The 23094-nt window shown below is 43.5% G+C and overlaps 1 protein-coding gene across 1 annotated transcript in view; it reads left to right on the top strand.

Moving 5' to 3' along the window:
* Positions 1-23094, top strand: part of DNAH1 (dynein axonemal heavy chain 1) — a 295393-nt gene that overhangs the window by 207400 nt on the left and 64899 nt on the right. Inside the window, exons 49-55 of the mRNA XM_054976957.1 lie at positions 8617-8847; positions 9883-10079; positions 11064-11199; positions 12668-12876; positions 14359-14530; positions 15593-15784; positions 22197-22307. Of these exons, the coding sequence (XP_054832932.1) occupies positions 8617-8847; positions 9883-10079; positions 11064-11199; positions 12668-12876; positions 14359-14530; positions 15593-15784; positions 22197-22307 (1248 nt within the window). The remainder of the gene's footprint in view (positions 1-8616; positions 8848-9882; positions 10080-11063; positions 11200-12667; positions 12877-14358; positions 14531-15592; positions 15785-22196; positions 22308-23094) is intronic.

The following is a 23094-nucleotide window of genomic DNA, read 5'->3' as shown; positions in this document are numbered from 1 at the left end:
TCTGGAGCGTGTGCACCAGAGGAATGACCAGACCCAGGGTCACCATGTCAGATGAGACCGCCACAGTGAAGTCCTTGAAGGGCTTCAGAACCTCCACCTATGGTGAGCCAGTCCTCGGCTGAACTCACTCACCTGCCTCCAAGTGTCACTCTCCAAGAGCCAAACCTGGAGGGCGGCCTGCTGCTCCACCAATCGCTCAAGCATGGCGCAGATGGAGTTCCAGCGAGTTGCCTCATTGGTGATCATGTGATGTTCTGGCATGCCTGTCCTGGCCTGCTTCTGGCACAGTTCGTGAGTGGACCTCATGCTGTGCAAGAAGTGATCCATGAGTCTCTGACATGTCTGCAGGAGACACTGAAGCTCACAGGTTGCAGGGTCCTGGGGTTCCCTAGGGGAGCCCAAACCAAGCGCATCTTTCACCACAAGGTGAAGTTTGTGGGCCACACAGTAAATGCACTCCTGGCCCACCAGCGCCATCACTGCCCTCATACTTGCACCACCGTCCATCACCATACATCCCATGGTAATGCTGCTCTGTCCTATCCAGTTGTCCAACTCCCTCCTCAAGGTGGCTGCGATGTTCTCTGCCATATGTACCACATCAAAAACCTTGGTGTGGAGCAGAGCCTTGCAGTAGCCAGCCCGGTGGTCTCCCATCTGCCCCTGCCTAACACTGGGCACCCCATCTCCACCCTGAAGGTCCTTGGATTGCCAGCAGTGAGCAAGAGGTATGCATGCTGCACACTAGAGCAGGTCCAGATGTTGGATGTGCACAGTCCTTCCGGCAGCGTGGGACAACTGTGCCTTCATGTGGTCCCTGGCAGCCCTGTAAAATGAGGGCACCACGGTCCTGCTCAACATCGTACAAGCAGGGATCGTGTACCAGGGATAGGCATCCTGGAGCAGCCCCTGGAAGCCGAAGTCATCAGCTATGGAGAACGGCTGACCATCTAGTGCTATCTTGTTGACAATTTGGCATGTGACGCACCTGCACACCTTCTGGATCCTCCCCCCCCCCTTTTAGGCACACTAGTACCCTGCACACCAAACATCTCCGTCAGAGAGACTTGGCGTCCCTGCCCTGCAGGAAACCATGGGGAGGAGCACAAGAGGAGCCTGCCTCCTTCTGTCTAGCTAGCAGCCATGTGGTACCACTTGAACTCTCACCCTGAAGAAGCACTGCCTGGTGTTGCCTCTTCACGTGGTTCCTCATACCAGACGTGGAAAGATTATTCACATCCCTCCCTTGACTGATCTGTGCTCTGCAATGCTTGCACTGAGCAAACTAGGGGTCCTCCAACCTCTGGAAATGTTCCCAAATGTTGGAGGAAATGAAGGGCCCATGCCACACTGAGGCTGCGTGTTTGGTGCTCAGGGAGGACACACTGTGCCCTGGCTTTGCAGACGAAGATGGCTGAGGCTGAAGGGGAAGAGATGTGACCTCCACATTCTCTTCCTCTTCCTCCAACATCCTCTCCTCCTGCATAGCCATGAGAAGTCTGTTGCTGGCCTCAGAACACCGGGGAAGTCTCACCGATGGTGGGCCTCTCCCCCAGGCCCTCCAACATTCTCTGAGTCCCTGGGGTGAACATATACAGAAAAGTCATGTTCCCCACGTCCACCTCAAGGGACTCTCCATGCTGCCTCTCCTCCCACTGCTGGGTCTCAACAGCTGGAGGAGTGGGAGCCTCAGCAGCAGGCCCCTGCCCAGTGCCAGCTTCTGCCTCAAGCACCTGAGTTTGGGGTGGGTCTCCAGCACCCGCCTCAGCAAAGAGAGCCTTCTGAACCCTCTTGCTGTCACCACCAGAAGCCAGGCTGGTGAACGGCAATGTGGATGTCCTCCTCCTCCGCTCAGGTGGAGGGAGAGCCGCATCTCCCCTCCCCCCCTCCCCTCTGCCTATGTTCTCTTCTCCCTCACCTTTCCCCCCCACAACCCATCACTCATGTTTCTTCCCACTATCTACTAACCTTATTAAGCAGGTCCACTGACTGAAGCACCTATCCACAAACGGAGTTTAGTCTTAAGAACTAACTGCCTGCCTACTCTGAAAACTTGCTTTTTTGTGGCCCTGTTCCTGGAGATGGACACAGAAATGTCTTTTCAAGGCCCTATTTAGTTTTGTGGCACTACACTAGCAAATAGCTGAATTCCTCTTCAGGAATCAAGCTGGCCCTGACCCCCAAAGATCTATAGGGAAGCCTATAATGGGAAGCCTTCTTCTAAATGTGCCATCTCTGGTTCCAAGGGAGCCAAAGATGGGCAGAAATACCCTAGTTAAATGCACAAATGGACATCCTATTTGTCAACACAACTTGATAATCCCTACACAAGCCTATTAATCAGGAAGAAGAGGCCTTGGGTCCCTAGCTAACAATTTAATTCAGAGGGGAAAAGTATAAAGAGACCTACAACTAAAAAAAAAAACCTTTTAAAAGCCTCTTTTTAAGAACACTTTCAGAAACCTCCCAAATATGCAACCCCCTCTCTCCAGTCAACCAGCAAAGCAATTCAGTAAACAGGAAGCAAATGAATCAGTGGAAACCCAGAAGCAAAACTGCACCAAAGAAGCCCACACACAGCAAAGGCAGCACCAAAATCAGCACAGCAGCAGAAAAAAAGTGTGCTTCCCTCCCAGTTGCTCAGCAAAGCTGGATTTAAATGCAGCAACAGAGAATCAAGGCAGAGAACAAGGCCAAAATTCAGCCCACACACAGCAAAGGCAGCACCAAAATCAGCACAGCAGCAGAAAAAAGTGTGCTTCCCTCCCAGTTGCTCAGCAAAGCTGGATTTAAATGCAGCAACAGAGAATCAAAGCACACACACACCCTGGAGCAGAGTTCCACAGAACAAGGCCAAAATTCAGACACCTCCCTTCTCCAGCCCACACACAGCAATGATTAAGCAGAAGCAATAATTAAGAAGCAATAAGAAGCAATAATCAAACAGAAGATTTAAAAACTACCCACAATTTCCTGTTTCCTCAAGCCACCAAGACTAGAGAGTCAACTACCACCCTCTCCCCCCAAATTGAAAAAAACCAGTTTGAGTCTAGTGACTCTCAAAACTGTTGCAGACAGTCCAGTCCAGATCCATCAGGGTAGCCCAGTAAGGTCCAGTTGGTCAAGCAGCAGCAGGTCACTCAACAGCAGCACAGCTAGCCCAGAGAGAGGCAAGCACATGGCTTAAGCAGGGCAAGCTTGCGAATTTATGGCTTAAGTTGGACAAGCCCCAAATTCAAACCAGCCAGTCACTGCAGCAGCATTTAAACAAAAATTCAAAAAATAATGTCCTCCCAGAGAATCACCCAATTGGGAAGGGAAGAGCTGTGTGCTGCTGCAGCGACTGGCTCTTTATCTCAGCCAATCACACCCTTCCCTGATGTCACCACCCTCTCCTCCCTCCCTCTTCTGACACAGGAGAGGGAAGAGGGAAGAGCTCTTTGAAGCCTTTTTTCTTTTGCCGAGGAAAGGTAAAAAAGGCTTCACAGAGCTTCCTGAAGCAACTCAAATTGCTTCAGGTTGCTCTGCAGGTTTCCCAAATCAGGTCAGCTCTGCTGGGGCCGATTCGGGAATCACAGGTTCGGGGCTGTTTCGGGTTTCTGAAACCCGAAGTGCACATCTCTAATAGCTTCCATCTTCCTCTCACTCTATCTGGATGCCGAGGTAAAAGCTGACATTTCCAAGATGCTGTATTATTTCATCACAATCTTGTTGATCTTCATAACAAAGAAGAAGATCATCAACATAAATCAGAATATAAGTCCATTTGTTGTCTTTCTTTCTTGAGTACAGGCAACGTTCTGCCCCATCTTGCTTGAATCCTTCCTTGACGAGCATTTGGTTTAGTTTCTGGTTCCAGGCCCTTGCAGCCTGTTTCAGTCCATAAATGCTCTTCTGCAGTTTACATACAAGTCCTCTGTCTTTGGACTGTTCAAATCCAGGAGGCTGTGTCGTGTACACATCTTCTTTCAGCTCTCCTTGTAGAAAAGCAGTCTTCACATCCAGATGCTCCACATGCATCTTCCTTGCAGCTGCTATACTCAGTTGTTTTCTTACTGAAGTGTCTTTCACCACTGGTGCAAAGGTTTCATCATAGTCTTCTCCATACTTTTGAGAGTATCCCTTTGCAACTAGTCTTGCTTTGTACTTCTGCACTTCTCCATCTGCATCAAGTTTGGTTTTGAAGATCCATTTGCATCCTACCATCCTCTTTCCAGATGGTAGTTTTGTGAGAATCCATGTCTTGTTCTGGATCAGGGAGTCAATTTCTTCTTTTGCAGCTTTTCTCCATTTCTCTGCTTCTCTTGCTGGCATTCCTTCTATGTCTTCCCAGCTAGAAGGTTCTGATACAGCTTCTGTTTTTGCCAGGTAGGAAAATTTCCTTGGTAGGATTCCTTTGTTTGGTGTGGCTGAGCGTCTGACACTCGGTTCTGCTTCCCCTTCTCTTTCTGTGAGTTCTGCAGGTGTTTCTTGTGTCTCAGTCAGATCACACAGTTGCACCATTTCTGGCTGCTGTGCTTCATCAGCTTCTCTTGGTGTAGATTCCATGGTGTTTACTTTCTCTTGCTTGCTTGCTTTCTCTATCTTGTCAATGTATACCATGTTGTGAATCTTCACCATGTCTGTCTCTGGGTTGAAGATCTGGTATCCTTTGCATCCCAGTGCATATCCAACAAATATGCCTTCTTCTGTTCTGAGATCCATTTTGGACCTTTTCTCTTTTGGAATTTAGGTGTAAACTTTTGATCAAAATACTCTTAGATGCTGTACATTGGGCTTGCGGTTGTACCACAGTTCAAATAGTGTGCTGCTTGCACTCTTTGTAGGCAGTATGTTCTGCAGGTAGGTAGTGGTGTTGATAGCTTCTTCCCAGTATTTCTCAGGTATCTCTGCTTCATGGAGCATACTTCTGCACATTTCTGTAAGATAGCAATTCTTTCTTTCCGCTATTCCATTGAGCTCGGGTGTATAGGGTACAGTGAGATGATGCTCTATTCTTTCCGCTGCTACGAAGCTTGTCATCTCCTTTCCCATTTATTCACCTCCATTATCCGTGAGGATAGCCATTGGTTTTCTCTGGAATCTGTTCTGTACCATTGCTAGGTACAGCTTGAACTTCTCCAGCACTTGACTTTTCTCTCTGAGCAGATAAGTCACAGTAAATCTTGAAAAATCGTCAGTAAAGGTCAGTATGTACTTACTTCCACCAGGTGTCACTGTTCTCATTGGTCCACAGACATCACTGTGGATCAGCTCCAGTGGTCTTGTGGTTTGCTTCTCACTCTGCTTGTTGAAAGAGGGTCTGCTACCTTTGTCTTGAATACAACAAGCACATCTCTCTGTATCAGTGTATTTTCTCATTTGCAAATCAGTCAGATTCTGCTTTTCAAGTTGGCATATGTAATCCACATTTGCATGCCCCAAGCGTCTATGCAGAAGCCTAGAACAGTTCTTATGGTTGCATCCTTTAACTAGTCTCACTTCCCTTTCAAAGCAATCAAGTACATACAAGCCATCCTTTAATGCAGCGTGAGCAATCATTTCATTTCACTTTCATCTTTAATAAAACATTTATCTCCTTTGAACACAGTCTCTGTCCCCTTCTGCGCCATGGCTGGGACAGATATGGGGTTGCTTTTCAGACTGGGAACATAAAGGCAGTCAGTAATCTGCACTTATTTGACTTGGCCACTGGGTAGCGCACAGTATACAGTTACATTTCCTTTAGCTTGTGCTGTAAGGCCTTCTCCATTAGCAACTGGAAACGTTTCATGATGTGGATTCAGTTCATCAAACAGTTCTTTATCTTTGCATAGATGGCAGGATGCAGCTGAATCCAAGAGCGATTCTAGTTCACTCCCATCTCTTGAGGCAACGGTTAAACACCTCTTGTTTGATCTGCCGTCATTAGCTCGGCCATTTGCATTAAGTGAGCTCTTGGCTCTGTCTGCATTTTTGAATTCCTTTGTCTGCCTGCCTCGTGGCTCTGAGCTGCTGGCCCTTTGTGATTCAAACAGTCTGCAATTTCACTTAATGTGCCCCTTCTTCCCACAGAAATTACAGGAAAAGTCATTTCTTGAGCTAACTTTTAGGACATGTTCATTAAATTCATCTTTATGAAATTGCTTATTTATTCTTTCCTCTTCCAGTTTAGAGCGGATATGAGCCAAGCTTAGATTCTCCTGCATCTCAATCGCATGTACTACATTTGCATAGCTTTCTGGCAGGCTAGTTAACAACAGTACAGCTAGGTCCTCCTCAGCCAGCTCCTTACCTAGACCTCTCAGTTTCTGTGCCAACTCCGTGATGGCATGAATATGCTGTCTCAGATCCAGACCGGGTAACATTTTTATTCTGAAAAGTTGCTTCATTAAGAGCATTTTTGTTTTGAGTGATCCCTTCACATGCATTTTTGCCAGTTCCACCAATAGCTTGCCAGCTGTTTGCATGTTAATTATTCTTAACAGCTGTTTGTCACTTAAAGCATTAATAAGAATAGATCTGGCCTTGTTATTTGACTTCACCCAGGCTGCTTCCTTCTGTGCATCGTCCATCGGCTTGGGATTTTCCACTAAGTCCCAGACCTCCAGTTCCACAAGTTGTGCCTTGATCCTTTCAAACCAGATCTGGTAGTTTTCATGATTCAGTCTTTCACTGCAGAACCCCTGCTGTGCTCTACAGGTGTCCGCCATCTTTCCTTTGTTCTCTGCTTCACTTGCCTGCGGCTATCTGAGCTCTCCGGTGCCTAGTTGCCTCTTTAATTGCAGCAAGTGTGTGCCTGGGCCCATAACTCTGTTAGGCAGAGTAGGTAAATAAGGTGCAGTGGAGTCACACTGTGTTGGTTAAAGAGGTTTAAAAGTTTATTTAGGAACTACATACTTGAGAGTAAAGGGGAGAGATAGAAATAGGTCCTTACTATCTGACTACATCTTAGAAGAGAGAGGCAGGAGAGAGAAAAAGCAGGATATTGCCCTGTTTAGCCCAATAGGAGACTAGACAAGGTAATGACCCCCAGGATACACAAGAGATTCTGCCTTCACTGTCCTAACTAAGTGATCCTTGCTGCCCCTTGTATGGAAGGCTCTTCTTCCCTTCTTCCTTCCTTCTTGTACACCAGACTTCCATTACCAATAGATAAGTGAGGAGGAGCTTTGCACTCCTTAGATGTTCATAGAGCTATTTTATTTTATTTAGACATGACTAAGAAACTTAGAAAAGATGTCTATCTATTTATAGCCTATTCTGGTCCCAAAAGGGGCCTTAGAGTTTCTTAAAAGTACATATCCAGATGGATAGTCTCCACCATCAAACTCTGCTACAAGTTATCACATGTGGACTGTGCAATTCAGATCTGAGCACACTCTACAAGATCTCAAGCTATGTTAGCTCTCTTGCAACCAGGGCTTTCCATCAAATCTATCTGTCAAGCTGTGACCTAGTTGTCAGCCTCCATCTTCATTTCCCATTATGTTGTCAATGTTGATACGCAAAAGACACAGCAGTGGGCAAAGCAGTATTCCAAAGGCTTTTCATTGAGAGCCTCACAGTCACCATCCTTACAGTAAATCAACTCGCTAATCGCCCTCGTGGGACTGCACTGTGACTGCAACAATGAAAACATGGTTGCACTTATCTGTAACTGATGTTCATCAGGTGATCACCAGTGCCGTCATACAGCCCTCCCTTCTGCCCCACTGTGAGCTCTCTCTTTGGAGAAAAAAATGCTCTCCACGGTGGCAGAAAAAGAACTGAGGGAAGGTGCTCCCTGCTTCCCTCAACATGCCAGAAAAGGTAGGAAGACTGGCATGCAGATGGGAGGGGAGAACACCCAAAAGTATTCTTCAGAGCTCTGGAACCTTCTCCCATGGTAGGCTTTCTCAATACAGTACCCTTGTGGGAACATACTGCTGACCACTTGCTGAACATCAGTTCATACTGCTGACCACTTGCTGAACATCAGTTACAGGTTAGTGCAACCATGTTTTTCTAGAGTATCAGGATTAGGTGAGTACCATGGAGGAAGAAACAGTGGGTTGGATTCAGTGATGTATGAGTAGAAGGGAAAATATACTTTATATAGTTCTACTTGTGACAGAAATAGAGCAAGAGTTAGTGTAAAACATAGGAATAATCATGTGCACATGGAGCAATGGAATATACAAAAAATGGATCACATGATTTTCTTTAATTTGTGATTTAAATTGTATCAGAAGAAATATTTTGTGTTGTATCTTCTGCACATGTGGATTCAACTGTTTTCACTTAGTGCAAGCAGAGAGGACTAATGTTAGCACTTCTTCTTGTGCATGGGCTACAGCACACATGGAAATCTTCCATAGGCTCTACACCATTATATAATAAGAGGTAACATTAAAATTACAAAGTTGTTTTCAGATCTCTTTTTAGTGGCGCAGGGCAACCCTTGTTGTCTGTATTTCTACTGTGATATTAAACTCCTCTATAGAGACTTTAGTTTTAAATGCTGAGTATATAGGAAACAAGCTGTAGAATCCCATTTTTCCTTCTTACTACCTCCAGAAATGACAGATTTCAAAATTGTTTGGGGCCATTTGGCTATCGACACTGTTTAAGGCTATCCTTGGAACTCTTTGCCAGGATAAATTGCCCCTGCTGAGACTGTGGTACCATGAGTCTTGCCGTGTGTTCCGTGACCGGCTGGTTAATGAGGAGGACCGAACTTGGTTTGATGACTTGATGAAGACCATGATGTTGGAATGGGAAACCACCTTTGATGAAGTTGTTCCTTTCCAACCTCTTCTCTATGGGGATTTCATGATGCCAGGTGCTGATATGAAGTTATATGAACTGATTGAAGACAAAGAAAAGGTATGACATTTCTTCATGTTTGTGACCCTGTTGTCTCTAATCATCCCTGTTGTTCATCTTAATGTGGGTACCATTATTATAAGGACAACATTTCCTTCAGTGAGTTTCTAGGGTATCTTTGCTACATGGGGTTAATATTCCAGGTCAACATGAGATGCAGTTAAGATTTCCAGTGCAAAAAGGTGAAGGATAGACTGAACTCTAGAAGCATGCTGAGAATGAGAGATGAACCTGGATAGCAGAAGACAGGGCAGACTCAGATGATGCTATTTTCTCTGAAGGTCCCCTGCTTCCTTTGGTGTCTAGGCAAGTAATAAAGAACAGTTGGGAATCTGCTATGCAAGTTTCTGTCTCGAGCCTAACACTTAGCATGGAAAATGCAATAAACTAGGAAAGGAAACTAGTTTATAGTGCTGCAGTGGATGCCATTAAAATCTTTACAGCTGACCTTTGCAAGTAATTACCCTTCGTGCATAACTCCCAACTGCTAGGATATTGTGCGTTCTGAGGAAATGTTAATTAAGAAAGGGTCAAAATATAAAGATTTTAATAAGAAACACTGCACTTTGCATTTGCTACCACATAGTCAAGGATAATAATGATAACAGCAGGCTCTCTCTTTCATGATCACTAAGTGAATTACAGCCATTAATTAACCCATCCTTTGGGAAGGCAGATGTTTGTCATACCCATTGTTCTGATGGATAAATTTTGGTTGGAAAATTAAATGATTTAACGAAGTCCATAATGTGACACTATGACCAACCAAATTTCCTGAAGTAATTTGTTGATGTTGCTCTATAAGGCTTGGCTAAAATCTACACAGTGATGATTTTAACCAGACTGTTTGTCCCTTACTTTTTTCTAAATGGAGCAGATCCATAACCAAACATGAACATTCTTTTTACATTAGCTTTCCTTGCATTTGCAATCTATTGGGAATGGATGGAGGGGCTTTTCTATGGATAGCTTCCTGGGAATCAGATTCTTAGCTACTGCTCTTATTCTTCTGCTTTCCTTTCTTTCTGGCTGTAGCTCTTGCATGTCATTGAGGAGTATATGGAGGAGTACAATCAAATCAATACCACCAAGATGAAGCTTGTGCTCTTCATGGATGCTATGGAGCATATTTGCCGTATCACTCGTATTCTACGCCAGGCTCTGGGCAATGCTCTTCTCTTGGGTGTCGGTGGCAGCGGAAGGCAGTCTCTCACCAAGTTGGCATCTCACATGTAAGATATGGGTACCACACATTTTTGAACCAGCAAGCTGTGATAGGGTTGTTTGGAAAACCAGGGCATATAAGCAACTTTATTCTTTGTTGCTCATTCCAGTGTCTGTGTTTAGTTTGCTTATCATGAGGAATCATTGAGCCTGTTTGTATCAGGCTCCAGTTATGCAGAATCTACATGTAATAAGGAGTGTGGGATTCCACATCTCTCAGGTCAGCTGATATCCATATACTAGATATCATGTTGGATCACAGGGCCCATGTTCATAAAGTCTAATGTGCAACAGCCCAATTATTATCCCTCCAAAGCGGGGCGAGGGAGATCATGCATATTAAACATCTGCATTACACTCTGTACACAAATCTTATTTCAACATTATGTGTGACACATGAACATAAGACAGCCTCAGAGAGAGAACCAGTGGGCAAGACAGGGCAGAAAAATGCAGGCACATTCTCCCACCACATACAAAGTACTGCATGCCATTTGTGTACTAGCTCATTCCTTCATTCTGCTGAAATATAAATGATATTATCATGTTTAATTCATACTTGTCTTTTCTACTCTGTTTGCAACATGGTTTGTGCTTCTCTCTTTGAAAGGCATCAGTGTGTTGTACATTTTTTTTCTTGATGGAAGAACAGGGGACTGACTTTCCAGTTTTACTAATGATATTTGTTTTGTTTATTAAAGATCTAATGAAAGAGACAAAACCTTGGCCATGATCCAAAGAAGTGTACACAATGGAGAAATACATGTACACCTGGAACATTTTCCAACATGTTCTATTGGTGGTCTCACCACCACAGTTTTTGCTGCCAGGGAAACAAGCCATTGTTTAGTTTAAATGGTGATGTTAGCAGCCAGAACTGCCTTGACAAAGACACAGAAAGAAAACCACTACTGTGCATAAATTTCTTTCTGTGTACACAGTACATCTGTAGATTGCAGAATGTGCCCTGATTCTGACCCTTTCCTTTCTAGAGCTGATTATGAATGTTTCCAGATTGAACTTTCTAAAAACTATGGCATGTCTGAGTGGCGAGAAGATATCAAAAAGATCATGCTGAAGGCTGGTCTGCAGAGTCTGTCCATTACATTTCTGTTCACAGACACACAGGTAATCACAGCTATTAAAGAGATCTATTCTGTTACACATTGGCCAGATTTCGCAATCCTGAATTCTAGGAGCTTTGTAAATGTATGTATTTATGCACATACTGAAAAGCAAGATGGCATGGCACCTTTGCATATAGAGCTTATCCCTATGAGCCAGAAAGGGATGCCCTCTGCTTAGTTTTAGGTTTTATGTGTTGGTTTCAAAAGCCACATTCATATAGCTCAGTATTCATCCCATACATAATAGTTTACAGTGAAGGCTGATAGCCTTGTTGTAGAAAGATAATAATAATGCTGGGTAGCTGTGTGTACAGACTGCAAGGAACTAAATTTATTATTATTCATGAAGGTGCATCATACACTTTTTAAAAGACACTCAGAGCAATGTTTTAGCAGCCTCCCAACAACCTTGTGTTAGTTGAGACCTTGTGACTTATTCATGGCCACATAGTAAATTTCACAATTGAATGGGGATCTGAAGTTATGCTTCCCAATATTGATATAATTCTGGATATCCTAGATACTGGTATTGAATAAATGAAAAGGAGGGGGGGCTGTTGTGGTGGGCAGGCATTGCAGCAGGAGACTGTTTAACATCTAAAGCATTAGAAATGCTGCTGATCATAAGTAAAAATAATACTTCAGAAGCCACAGAATGGTACAAATGTTAGAGGGAGGGACAAGGAAGAATTTGTATCATTCTTCAGCATTCATATTGCAAAAACTCTCTAATGAGCATACGTTTCCCAATAGCAATAGCTATGCTAGCCAGGGAAGAACAGTATTTGCCCAAGTTCAAAATATATAATGTATTTGGGTTGGGAAAATATGGTATAAGGGACAACTACACACTTATGCCTAAAAAATGGAACAGTTTGGAAGACAATTAGAATTTAGGGCAATTAGAATTTGTCCAGTCTTTACAGTAGCAAATTAGAGATTTCACACTGTTAACTGTCCTAGGCAAACCTCATCCCATAAACTACAATAGACTTGGTCACTGTTTACATACCAGTGCTTCCTTTGTGTGATTTTTCTGTTGAATACCTACCCAAAAAAGATGAGACCAGTAGTGTATATGTTATGAGGTTAACACACTGGGGACCTACAAGGGAGGGAATAAACCAGACCTCCACTTGCAGACCTATGCTACACTGAGGGGCTTGAGCAGGTTGATATCCCTATTCACCTGTGTTTCCTTTTTTCTTCTTCACCATTCTATCACCTTTGGTATTTCATATGGGGGTTGTGGTGGTGGAATCCTTCTTATTTTAATATACAAAGTAATATTTTGCATACTTGGCAAGGTTTCCCACAGTCCACAGAAACTCATACCTTGGCTGTAGGGAGCTGTGTTTGGCTGTCTAGTGGTCAGCTTTCAACCAGCAAGTTGGCAGTTAAAAGAAATGATGAAATAGCCACAGCAATCTTATTGCCAATTGAACTGTTTTTTTTACTTTCCTCTTTAGATTAAAAGTGAGTCCTTTCTTGAAGATATCAACAACCTGTTGAATTCAGGGGACATTCCCAATCTGTATGCCCCAGATGAACAGGACCAGATTATGACAACTATGAAGCCCATTGTCCAGGACCAAGGGCTTCAGCCTACTAAAGCCAACCTGATGGCTGCATATACAGGAAGAGTGCGCAGTAATATCCATACAGTCCTATGCATGAGGTATGAGTTGCCATACCAAGAGATGCCTGATTGGGAAGGGAAGCTGTTTGGTCTAATGCCAAACAGATGTAAATGCTATTCTGAGATTAAGAAGAGTGATGCTGATCAGATAGAAGGCTCCAACATGGTCCCTTTTAAATAGCTTATACCAGGGTGAAAATTTTGAGCTGGAGATTGTCTATCTGAGGGGCCATCATGCTTGAAAACCCAGTCACGAGGTGCTGGCCATAGGAAGACTATGGGAATCACCCAAGATGGGGTGCTGATGGAAAATACTGTTATAACAAGCTACCTAGGCAGCATCTTTCTACATTGTCATGAGACATTGCCTGCACGGTAGACTGGCAGTGTTATTTCTTGATTTTTTTTCCAGAATCTGAGCATGGTGACATGTACACATGCTCTGATTGAAGGCAAGCCAAGTTCTGCCACATCAGGGTCACTGGGGGGGGGCCTCTGGGTAAGACTAAAATTCTCTTTTAAAGAGATTTTAAATGGATTCTAATTTTGTGCTCAGGTAATCATTCCAGCCCCAAACCTCTGCACCATATAAAAGTTGTAGGAAGACTTACTCTGGTATATTTCCAGAGTTAGATCAATCCAGTAGCCACCTTTAGTACTATAATATTTCAGAATAGCACCTATGGTTTTTAAAACTGTGGATCTTGTGACTACCAAGTGAAACAGCCAAAATAGAGTTTTGCTAAAGGTAACCTCAAGATATCTAAAGTTGCTGCATTGTTCTGTTGGGATGCCATCTATAGTCCACTTAAATGTATGAAGTCTTTTCCTAAAGGCCATCACTTTGGTCTTAACATCGTTAATATTTAAGGCCTCTCCTCTACAGAAGACCCCTGGCTATTGTAGCAACCTTTTAAGGCCAATGTATGTTAGAGACACTAGAATCACATCTTCAGCATATAAAAGAATTGATATTTTATAGGGGCATAAAGATGATGGAACAAATTCAGTATAAGTATAAATTGAAAAGCAGTAGGGCCAAAACACACCCATTTTACTCCTCTGGTGACTGGGATCTCCTCAATTAATGAGCCTGAACTGCCCACCCCACAAAAAGGTCTACAAAAGTCAGGTACAGAGATTTGGTGGGACCCTTGGTGGGACCCTTGGTGCTTCGTAGGGCAAGGTGATAAAGAGTTAGGCAATGATTGGTTGTGCTTTCTCCTTTTCTAAAGCCCGCTTGCTCAGGGTGGATAGTATGGTTGGAAACCTCCCAATGCTCCAACTTGTGTAGGAGATATTTACTATACTGTTTCAAGACTATGATCAGCAAACTTATTGAGAGGTCATTATGAGGGGCCTTAACTACATTAGAGGCAATTGTCCCCATCCCCAGTAGCATGACACACAATACTGAAGCAGATTTTAAGTGTGCCTTCTATATGATTTTGTTGAGACCTTTGCAGCTAATGAATTACCCTCTGTTGCTGTAATAGTATTCTCTGCTTCCAATTTCCCTAGCCCTATTGGAGAAGTATTCCGAGCTCGACTCAGACAATTCCCATCTCTAGTGAACTGCTGTACTATTGACTGGTTTGACCAGTGGCCTGCAGAAGCCCTGGAGTCTGTGGCCTATTCATTCTTTCAAGATATTCCAGACCCTGAAGCCACCCCTGAAGTTATAGAAGGAATGGTAGGTGACTCTCTTACAATAAACATGAGTGTCAGGAGTGGTGGAGACAACACCATGCCCCCTTCTTCTCAGTCTTCCACAGGGTCAAGCCTGGCCTTGAGCAAGCCCAGTGGGGTGACTGAAGCACCTTATAAAGAGTCATACACCAGCCAGCTGATCAATGGCTGATTTAAGAGTCAGGCACCCCCTGATAGCTGGCCCTTTGACAACCAGCTCTTTGACAATCAACTGTTGGGAAGCTCCACCCTGTAGAAGGGGAAGGGGAGTAATGAGGCAGGAATTGCTCAAAAGGCGCACTAGTAATCCCTCACAAGATATGCCACACCACCATAAGGCTTCTAGGTCAAGGGAGACCATTGGGCATACCCAGGTCTGAATAAGGCCTTCAGAAGTCTTGAGAGAGGAGGCCAAGGGGGACAGATCAGCTCTGGCCCCCAGCTCAGAAGCAGAGCTAGGGGAAAGAAGATGGTTCAAGGTGGTTTTTATGATTTAACTGTATGTTATTTATTATTTTAATATAAATTTTAATGTACCTTTTAATATATGGTTATCTGTTCTGAGCCTGTTTATGGGGAGAGCGGGCTAAAAGCTGAATAAATGAAAATAATACTAACTCCCCATCCCACTCTGTCTGAGGCCAAAGGAATGCACTTCAACCAATTTAGGCCTGATTTCATGACAGCTGGGGCTGGGACTCCTACAATGTTTTCACATACAATCATGTTGCACAGTGCAACAACAAGATAGGAGGCTGCCAAATATAGCTCATTATTATAATTCAGCATTTAGATTACTAGAATTTGAATTTAGAATTCAAATTATTACAATTAGAAATTGATTCATTCTGCTAGCAATTGAAATAGTTGTTTGTTCTCTGTTTAATTCTTATCCTGCTGGAAACTGCTCAGTTTCCAATCACTTCTGGTCATATCACTTCTGAATCACTTCTGGTCATATTTTAACTTCTGCAGTCCATCTCGTGTTGAGTGCATTTTGTCATCGTGCCCCACCACCTTCCTTAGTGTTAAGAAACTAACAATTTCTGCTTCCTGCTCCTAACAGATTCAGATGTGTGTAGAAATCCATCAGAGTGTAGCACAGAAGTGCAAAGCATATCTGGCAGAACTAGCACGACATAATTATGTCACTCCAAAGAGCTACTTGGAGCTGCTCGGCATCTTAACCACCTTGATAGGGAAAAAGAAACAAGAGCTCAAAGTTGCTAAGACCAGAATGAAGAGTGGCTTAGACAAAGTAAGTTTCTTCAAAGCAAAGTGTTTCTCTAACTTATGTTGAACAATATATTCTTCAGAGCCATAGATATGTTGATCCTCTTTACCAAGGCAATGTTTCCTAACCAGGGTTACATGGAACCCTGGGGTTCCTTTGGACATCATCAGGGTTCTATGAGAAATTGTGTAATAAATAAATAAAAATTTTGAAATACCATGAAAAATTCCCCAAATCCCTCAAAATATTGCTGTTATTAAGGTTATGCAAGCTCTCTCTCTCTCTCTCTCTCTCACACACACACACACAGAGCAGCTCTTTACAAAGAAATATTCTTGACAATAATTTAGCAATAATTCAGTTGCTCTCCCCGCCATTAATTTTTATGGCCTCTAAATTATTTGAAAAATTAATTTAGGAGTTCCTTCATAGGAAAAAAGGTTGGGAAACAGTGTTCTAAGGGACCTTCAGCCACAGAAGGTAGCTGTAAACTGAGACATGACTTAGGTGGTACCCCATGTGAAAGATATCTTTTATCATGAGGCTTGGAGCTACTGATGCTGGTTGTACATTACAGTTATTGTTTCCCTTCCTCCCACCCCCCAATACAACTGGACTGGCAGCATCCAGTTGGTCAGCTGCAAAATCACTGAAATTGCTGGTGAGAGCTACTGTATGAAAGCTTCCTAAACTCATGACCACCATAGTATTGCAAAAGAGAGAGTGTTGTATGTAAATCTTGTTAATGTAGTCATCAGGTTCTTGTTCCAATTTGGGAAGTTTCTCAGATTTTGTTTCCCCATAATATAAATGGCTGATTTCTCACATTTATAGTAATCCCTAAGGCAGGGGTCCCCAACGTGGTTTTTGTGGATGCCACAGCTCCTGCCCGCACCTTTTCTGGTACCCACCAAGTGTTTTTAGAAAATAAGCAGGGCCAGGTGGGGCTTTTGTCCAGCAAAGCATCTGACTGGCTATTGTTTGAGCAGTCTGCATAGCTCTCTGTGATATTATATGTACTTATGATTAGCAAAATCATAAGCCTTCTCACTAATGCACTTCAAGTCGCAGTAGCAAGCCGCCCAGCTGGGCAAAATGTTGCCAGCTCCCAAATGGGAATCTGGAATGTGAATGGAATGTTGATTGAATGTAGAGTGATTACATGTGATTGGTTCCTGCCCTCCTGGCCTCGGGCCATGCAGCACTGCTGACAAAAAACGTGCTTGGGGGATTTTCCTTAACAAATCCCTTGGACACTCCCTCTTCCCTTCCCTATTCAAGAAACCCCAACTAAAAATCCTATCCAGCAATCAAGGGCCATCAATAATCTCTGATGAGTTTAGACTCTTCCTGAGAAAACTTAATCTAAACTTTAAGTTCATTGTCCAACCCTGGAGATGCTTAATTAAGTACCGGGAACAATTAATCTAAGCCTCTCTAGTTCCTGTTGTCACACTCTGGAATGGCAATCAAAGTTTCTCAACCCCTTTGTTTATCCCTGGAGACAACCATTATAGTCATTGTTTTTCAGGCTAAAGTCACCTTCTTGCCCCAGGGCCCATTCTGCCCTATAATTGGTCAGGTCTTGCCCCAGCCAAATTGTATACCCTTACTCAGATCCAAGCACTGTACCCTCAGATCCCTCTGAGCCTCCTGACAATGGATGCTGGTCATTCAAGCCCTCTTCCTCCATGGACCTCTCTAATCCTCTGACCATGACTTATCACCCAAATCCTAGCCTCCTCACTGCTTTTCCTAGGACTCTTGTATGCTGGTGATTTACATTGCCTTTTGCTGGGGTCTGAATTTCCCCTTTAAATAAAGATTCTTTGCTTTGGAAAACACCCATGTAGTCAGTGTCCTCGGGGAAGGAACCTGCTAAAAATTGGTGGAGAATCTCGCTTATCAACCTCTCTCAGCTTCTCCTTGTTTGCTCATTCCCCCAACTTGCAAGGAAACCCATCTAGGTAACAATTTGACTGAAGGGAAGCTGTGTGTATGCAATAAAATCTTTTTAAACAATATGATAATTAAAAATACATTCTATTAAAGAGAGCTTGTACCCAAAATGTTGAAGAGTTCTTATTAGAGTTATGTATGCTCTCAGTCCCTGTTGACTCCTCCTGCTGTGACGGCCATTTTGTGGCTGCACCCACCTCTCCTGTATCTGAATTCCAGAGGTGCTCATAGGCTCAAAAATGTTGGAGACTCCTACCCTAAGGCTAGCATTTGACCTTTAAACCCATTAAAGTTGTTCTAGTCACTTAACTCTCTCATTTTTAAAGTACCAGTTTAAAATCAACATGGCAGTATCTCAACAAATATGCTGTTTTGTGGATATTTCAGAACTATAACCATTTGTGGCAGCTAAATGAAATGGGCAAATCTTTTTAAATATGAAAATTCTACTCTGTCCATAGATGGAGTAAAGTTAACTGGGTTATTTCCTTATTTTATTTTATTTATTTATTTATGCCATTTATAGCCCACCTTTCTCACTGAGACTCAAGGCGGATTACACAGTATGAGATTAGTAAAATCAGTATCAAGTACATTTCAATCAAGGACATTTCATAAACAAAACCATAGGGTAAATAGATACAAGTTTAAAAGACATAGTATTAGCAAGAATCCAATACAAAGTAGAAAAAATACTGAAGCAGAACATAATCAGTTCTAGGACTAACATTAGACAACATGGAGCACAGGTGGTACATAGGAGTACATATTTAAGGCAGCAGATAATATGTAAGGCAATATAGTGATGAAGTTTATGGTCTCTAACTCATTAGTGAAGCATCTGAGACCCCTTCCCTACAATACAGCCCTCCCATTTGAGTAAAAAGACTTTTTGAATAGTACAGTTTTGCATCATTTATGAAAAGCCAGGAGAGTGGGGGCTTTTCTGACTTCCTCAGGCAGGTCATTCCACAGGATAGGGGCCACCACAGAGAAAGCCCGTGTATGGGCTGCTGCTGATTTCTTTTTTTTTTTATAAATTTTTTATTTTTCAGTATACTACACAACACTACAATAACACTACACAAGACTATCACAAGGAAAGGAAAAGGATGAAGAGAAAGGGAAGGGGCGGGGAAAAGGGGACATAAAGGGAAGGATAAACTACATTCAACACTACACTTCAATGTTTTCCCTTCATACTGCCATAATAGAAAAAAATAGCTCAATAAAATAATGATGGGGTGGTTAATCATACAGATTACACATTTTAAATTCTAATTAAACTTTCCTCCCCCTTCTGGGTCCCGGACGCAATTCTCTCTGTGCAACCGCAGCTGCGGTGCTCTCCTCCTCCCCCCCCCCCTCAGGCTTCTCCTTTTCTTCGTTCTTGGTACACTGGAATTCCGGGTTTTTATCCTCAAAATCCTTTAGTTGATCTTCTGATAGTATCTTATAGGCTTGATCTTTATGTCTAAACCATATTCCTTCCGGAAGTAACCATTTATACTTTATTCCATGGTCCCTCAGAAGAGCTGCGAACTTTTTATACTTAAAACGTCTTTTCCGGACTAGAAATGGAACGTCCTTTAAAATCTTGACTTTAAGACCCATAAAGTCCAAATCCGCATTGTATGAGTTATATAGGATAGTGTCCCGAATCTTTTTAAATGAAAAGTCAATAATGATCTCGCGAGGCAACTGTCGCTTTGTTGCATATTTTGAAGAAGCCCGACGGACCTCCAAAATGGCGCTTTTAACCTCTTCTTTAGTTGTCCTCGCGGGTATCGCCAGTAGTTCCGAGACCAAATCCCACAGATCCTCATTTTCCTCCTCTTTCACATTTTGGAGACGCAAAGTTGTCTGCATTCGTTCCACCTGTAGCCCGATCAGCTGGTTCTCCACCAACTTCAGCTCTTTTTTCGTAGCCTTCACAAGTGACGCACTTTCCAGAGCAGACTTCTCTGCCCCCCCCCGCTACTTCCTTAATGGTTTTCACTTCGCTTTCAATTGAGCCCACCCTTTGATCAGTTTCGTTCAGCTTGTCAACAAAGGGTTTTATGGCTTCCACCACCGCCCTGCGCACCAACTCTTCGAGCGACTCTCCCTTCTGTAAGGTAGCCGAGATTGACTTACTGAGAGCGGGACTTTGCTTCTTTGCTGCCATTTTGGGGGGGGGGCGCCAGCCAGATCCTGGAACTCACCGAAGGGGAAGAGCGAGTCTTCTACAGATCAACCTCTCCTTCACAAACGCTTGTAGAACAGAAGGGATTCGCTTGTTTACAGGCTTCCGCCTGTTTCTTTTATTTGCCGTTTCTCGTTGCCCGGCGGCACTCAAGGCGCCGCGCACGTCTGCCGGCCTCCATAGGGACAAACGGGCAATTCCCCCCCCCCCGCATTGATTCCGGGAGGTTCTTCCCGCAGCGTCCCGGACCCTGCCTCCCTAACTGGGAGTCCTGGGGGCTAATCCTTGCAGATCAGCCGCCCGGTCAGGGTGCCCGGTCGTTTCCTCCCGGACCTGCCGAGAGGAGCGTCCGGCATGGCTGAGAAAGCGAAACCGAATCGGGCTGCTGCTGATTTCAACTGTGTGCAGCCTGGCACCTGCAGGAGACCCTATTCAGATGAGCGAAGCTGCCATGAAGAAACATAGGGAGGGAGGTGGTCCCATAGGTATGCCGGACCAAAGCCATGAAGAACTTTGTATGTAATAACCAATACCTTGAACTGAGCATGGTAACTGATGGGTAGCCAATGGAGTGACTGTAGGATGGGAGTGATGTTCATGCTCCTGCTCGCTCCTGATAACAGTTGAGCTGCAGCATTTTGCACTGATTGGAGCCTCCTAGTTAACTTAGATGGGAGATCTATGTATTGAGCATTACCACAGTCAAGCCTTGATGTTATCATAGCATGGATCCAAGTGGCCAGGTCAGCCGTGTCAAGATAAGAAGCCATCTTCCTGGCTAGAGTGAGGTTGTAGTAAGCATTTTTTACAGATGCCTTAACTTGTTTTTCTAATAATAATGCTGTATCCAGTATAACCCCTAGGCTCTTAACTGAGTCTGCAAGGATCAGACAAACTCCATCGAAAGTGGGGAGTACAATATTCTTCAAGATCTCTGCTTTCCCAACAAGCATCACTTCGGTCTTGTCTGGGTTTAATTTCAGTTTGTTGTTTTTTAGCCATTTCACCACGGCTGTCAGGTAGCGATCTAAGATTTCTACTGCATCCTGCAGGGACCTGGATAGTGAGATACAGAGTTGGGTGACATCGCCGTATTGATGACATCCAACTCCATAGCTGCGAATGAGTTCTCCTAAAGGTTTTACGTAGAGGTTGAATAACATGGGAGATAAGATTGCGCCCTGCGGAACTCCGCAAGATAGTTCCCATTCTGGAGATAGTTGATCTCCAATGGCCACTTTTTGAGTCTGCTCCAAGAGAAACAATTTAAACCAGTCCAGGGCACATCCTTTGATGCCCACTTCTGTTTCTAAACGTCTCAACAGGATGGCATGGTCTACTGAGTCAAAGGCTGCAGATAGATCCAATAGAAGCAATAAGGAGGCATGGCCTTTGTCTATATTCAGACAGAGATCATCCACTAATGCTACTAGCGCTGCCTCTGTCCCATGCCCTGGTCTGAAACCTGACTGGAAAGCGTCCAGAGCGATAGAGTTATCCAAGAAGGTCTGGAGTTGGTCAGCTACTGCTTAGTCAACTCCTGCTTAATCAGCTACATCCCTTAGTGTAAATGTGATGTCATTGTATCATTATCCTGAGTATTCCACCCAAGCAAGCCTCGCCAGCAACCACCTACAATGGTTTCCATTATACACCCAGGTCTGTGTATAAGACAAAGCTAAATATTGGTATTGTCTTTCCAGCTACAAAATGCTGTGGCTCCTGGTCTTTCCCTATTTATTGAATGAAAATAATATTTCACAGTACAGATATGAAACTGAGAGGTGCATTGTTATCCTGCATATTTTTTTAAAAAACTTAAAAGTTCAGGCAAGTGTTGTTCTGTAGGAGTGCTGCAGGAAATAAATACCTTGCACAGTGTTCACACTGGATGAAACACATAGGGATGCTAAAGAAAAAAACAAATATCTGAGTACAGAAAAATAGTTCACTCTAAATTGTGAAATAATTTTGAAAGGGGAGGGGTACAACTACCCATGCTATGCACATACATACCAGTAATTTCAATAAAAGCATGAAATACCAGCTTAATAGTCTCATTCTTAAAAATTCTTAGCTCCACCTGAGTTGTCCTTTGATTTTTTTCTAATTCCGGGTCCCAATACAAGGCTTTTGACAAGCAAACAGGCACTTGTTTTCTAGAAACATACAGCCAGTTTTAGCAAAATTTTGTCCATGAACAACTGTTGCAAATGTTATGGCAACTATTCATTTTGCTCTTTCCTAAAGATGGTCATAATGGAATGAATTTTACTCCCCCCACACCTCTAGCTTTTGAGAACAGCAGAAGATGTTGCAAAAATGCAGGAAGAGCTAGAATTAGCACGCCCCTTGCTGGCAGAGGCTGCCAAGGACACCCTGGTGACCATGGAGCAAATACAGGTATGCAGCCCGTCTTCAGAAATTGCTGCAAAAAGAAGTGAAGGTGCAGAACCAGTTAATTAGTGTCAATGCTGCTGTTTCATTTGGTTAACCTTACGTTATATGTACGTGGCACATTTTTTTCACCCATGAAGAGAAGAGACTGGAACAGCCAATTCTGAATTGTGTAAAACAGATAAGAGTTCATCATTTGTTACTATATTTTTATTGCAAGGGAAGAGGATGTCATTTGGATTTTCTCACTCAGGTGTCAAGGTGATCTTGCTTCCACAGCCACACATTCACCTCTGCCAACATACTGAGAGTCAACAAAGGGTAATGGGCTAGGAATGAGGAGGCTCAATTTAAAATCTTGACTCTGGCCTAAAGCTTACTGGATACCTTGGGACAGTCACACTGTCTCTCAGCTTAAGTTACTTCACATGGTAGTACAAGGGGGTAATGGAGGTAAGAATTTCATACAGCACCAGGGTAAGAGTGGGGAAAAATGCAATAGATAGAGAAACTGTGAATATATACAGTCCTGGACAAAAGAGGACATACAGTCCTGTTCTCATTGGACTTGCTCCTGGTTATATATCAGTAGTATACTGATATAGTGTTGTAACACTGCTATGAGACTATCAATATACCTGCTACTACCATTTTTTTAAGCTGGCAAAAAGGCAATCAGTGGTGGCAGAGGGGAAATACCAGGGATGAAACAGGGATGGAGGGGGGAGGGGGGAGGGGAAGAAGGGGGGAAGGAGGTCTGAAAATCTAAACCTTCCCATCTACATGGGGACCT

Source organism: Eublepharis macularius, chromosome 4, assembly GCF_028583425.1.
Source record: "Eublepharis macularius isolate TG4126 chromosome 4, MPM_Emac_v1.0, whole genome shotgun sequence".
In the NCBI taxonomy this organism is placed as follows: Eukaryota; Metazoa; Chordata; class Lepidosauria; order Squamata; family Eublepharidae; genus Eublepharis; species Eublepharis macularius.
The sequence above is the reverse complement of the archived record's forward strand: the minus strand, read 5'-3'. Positions and strand labels throughout refer to the sequence as shown.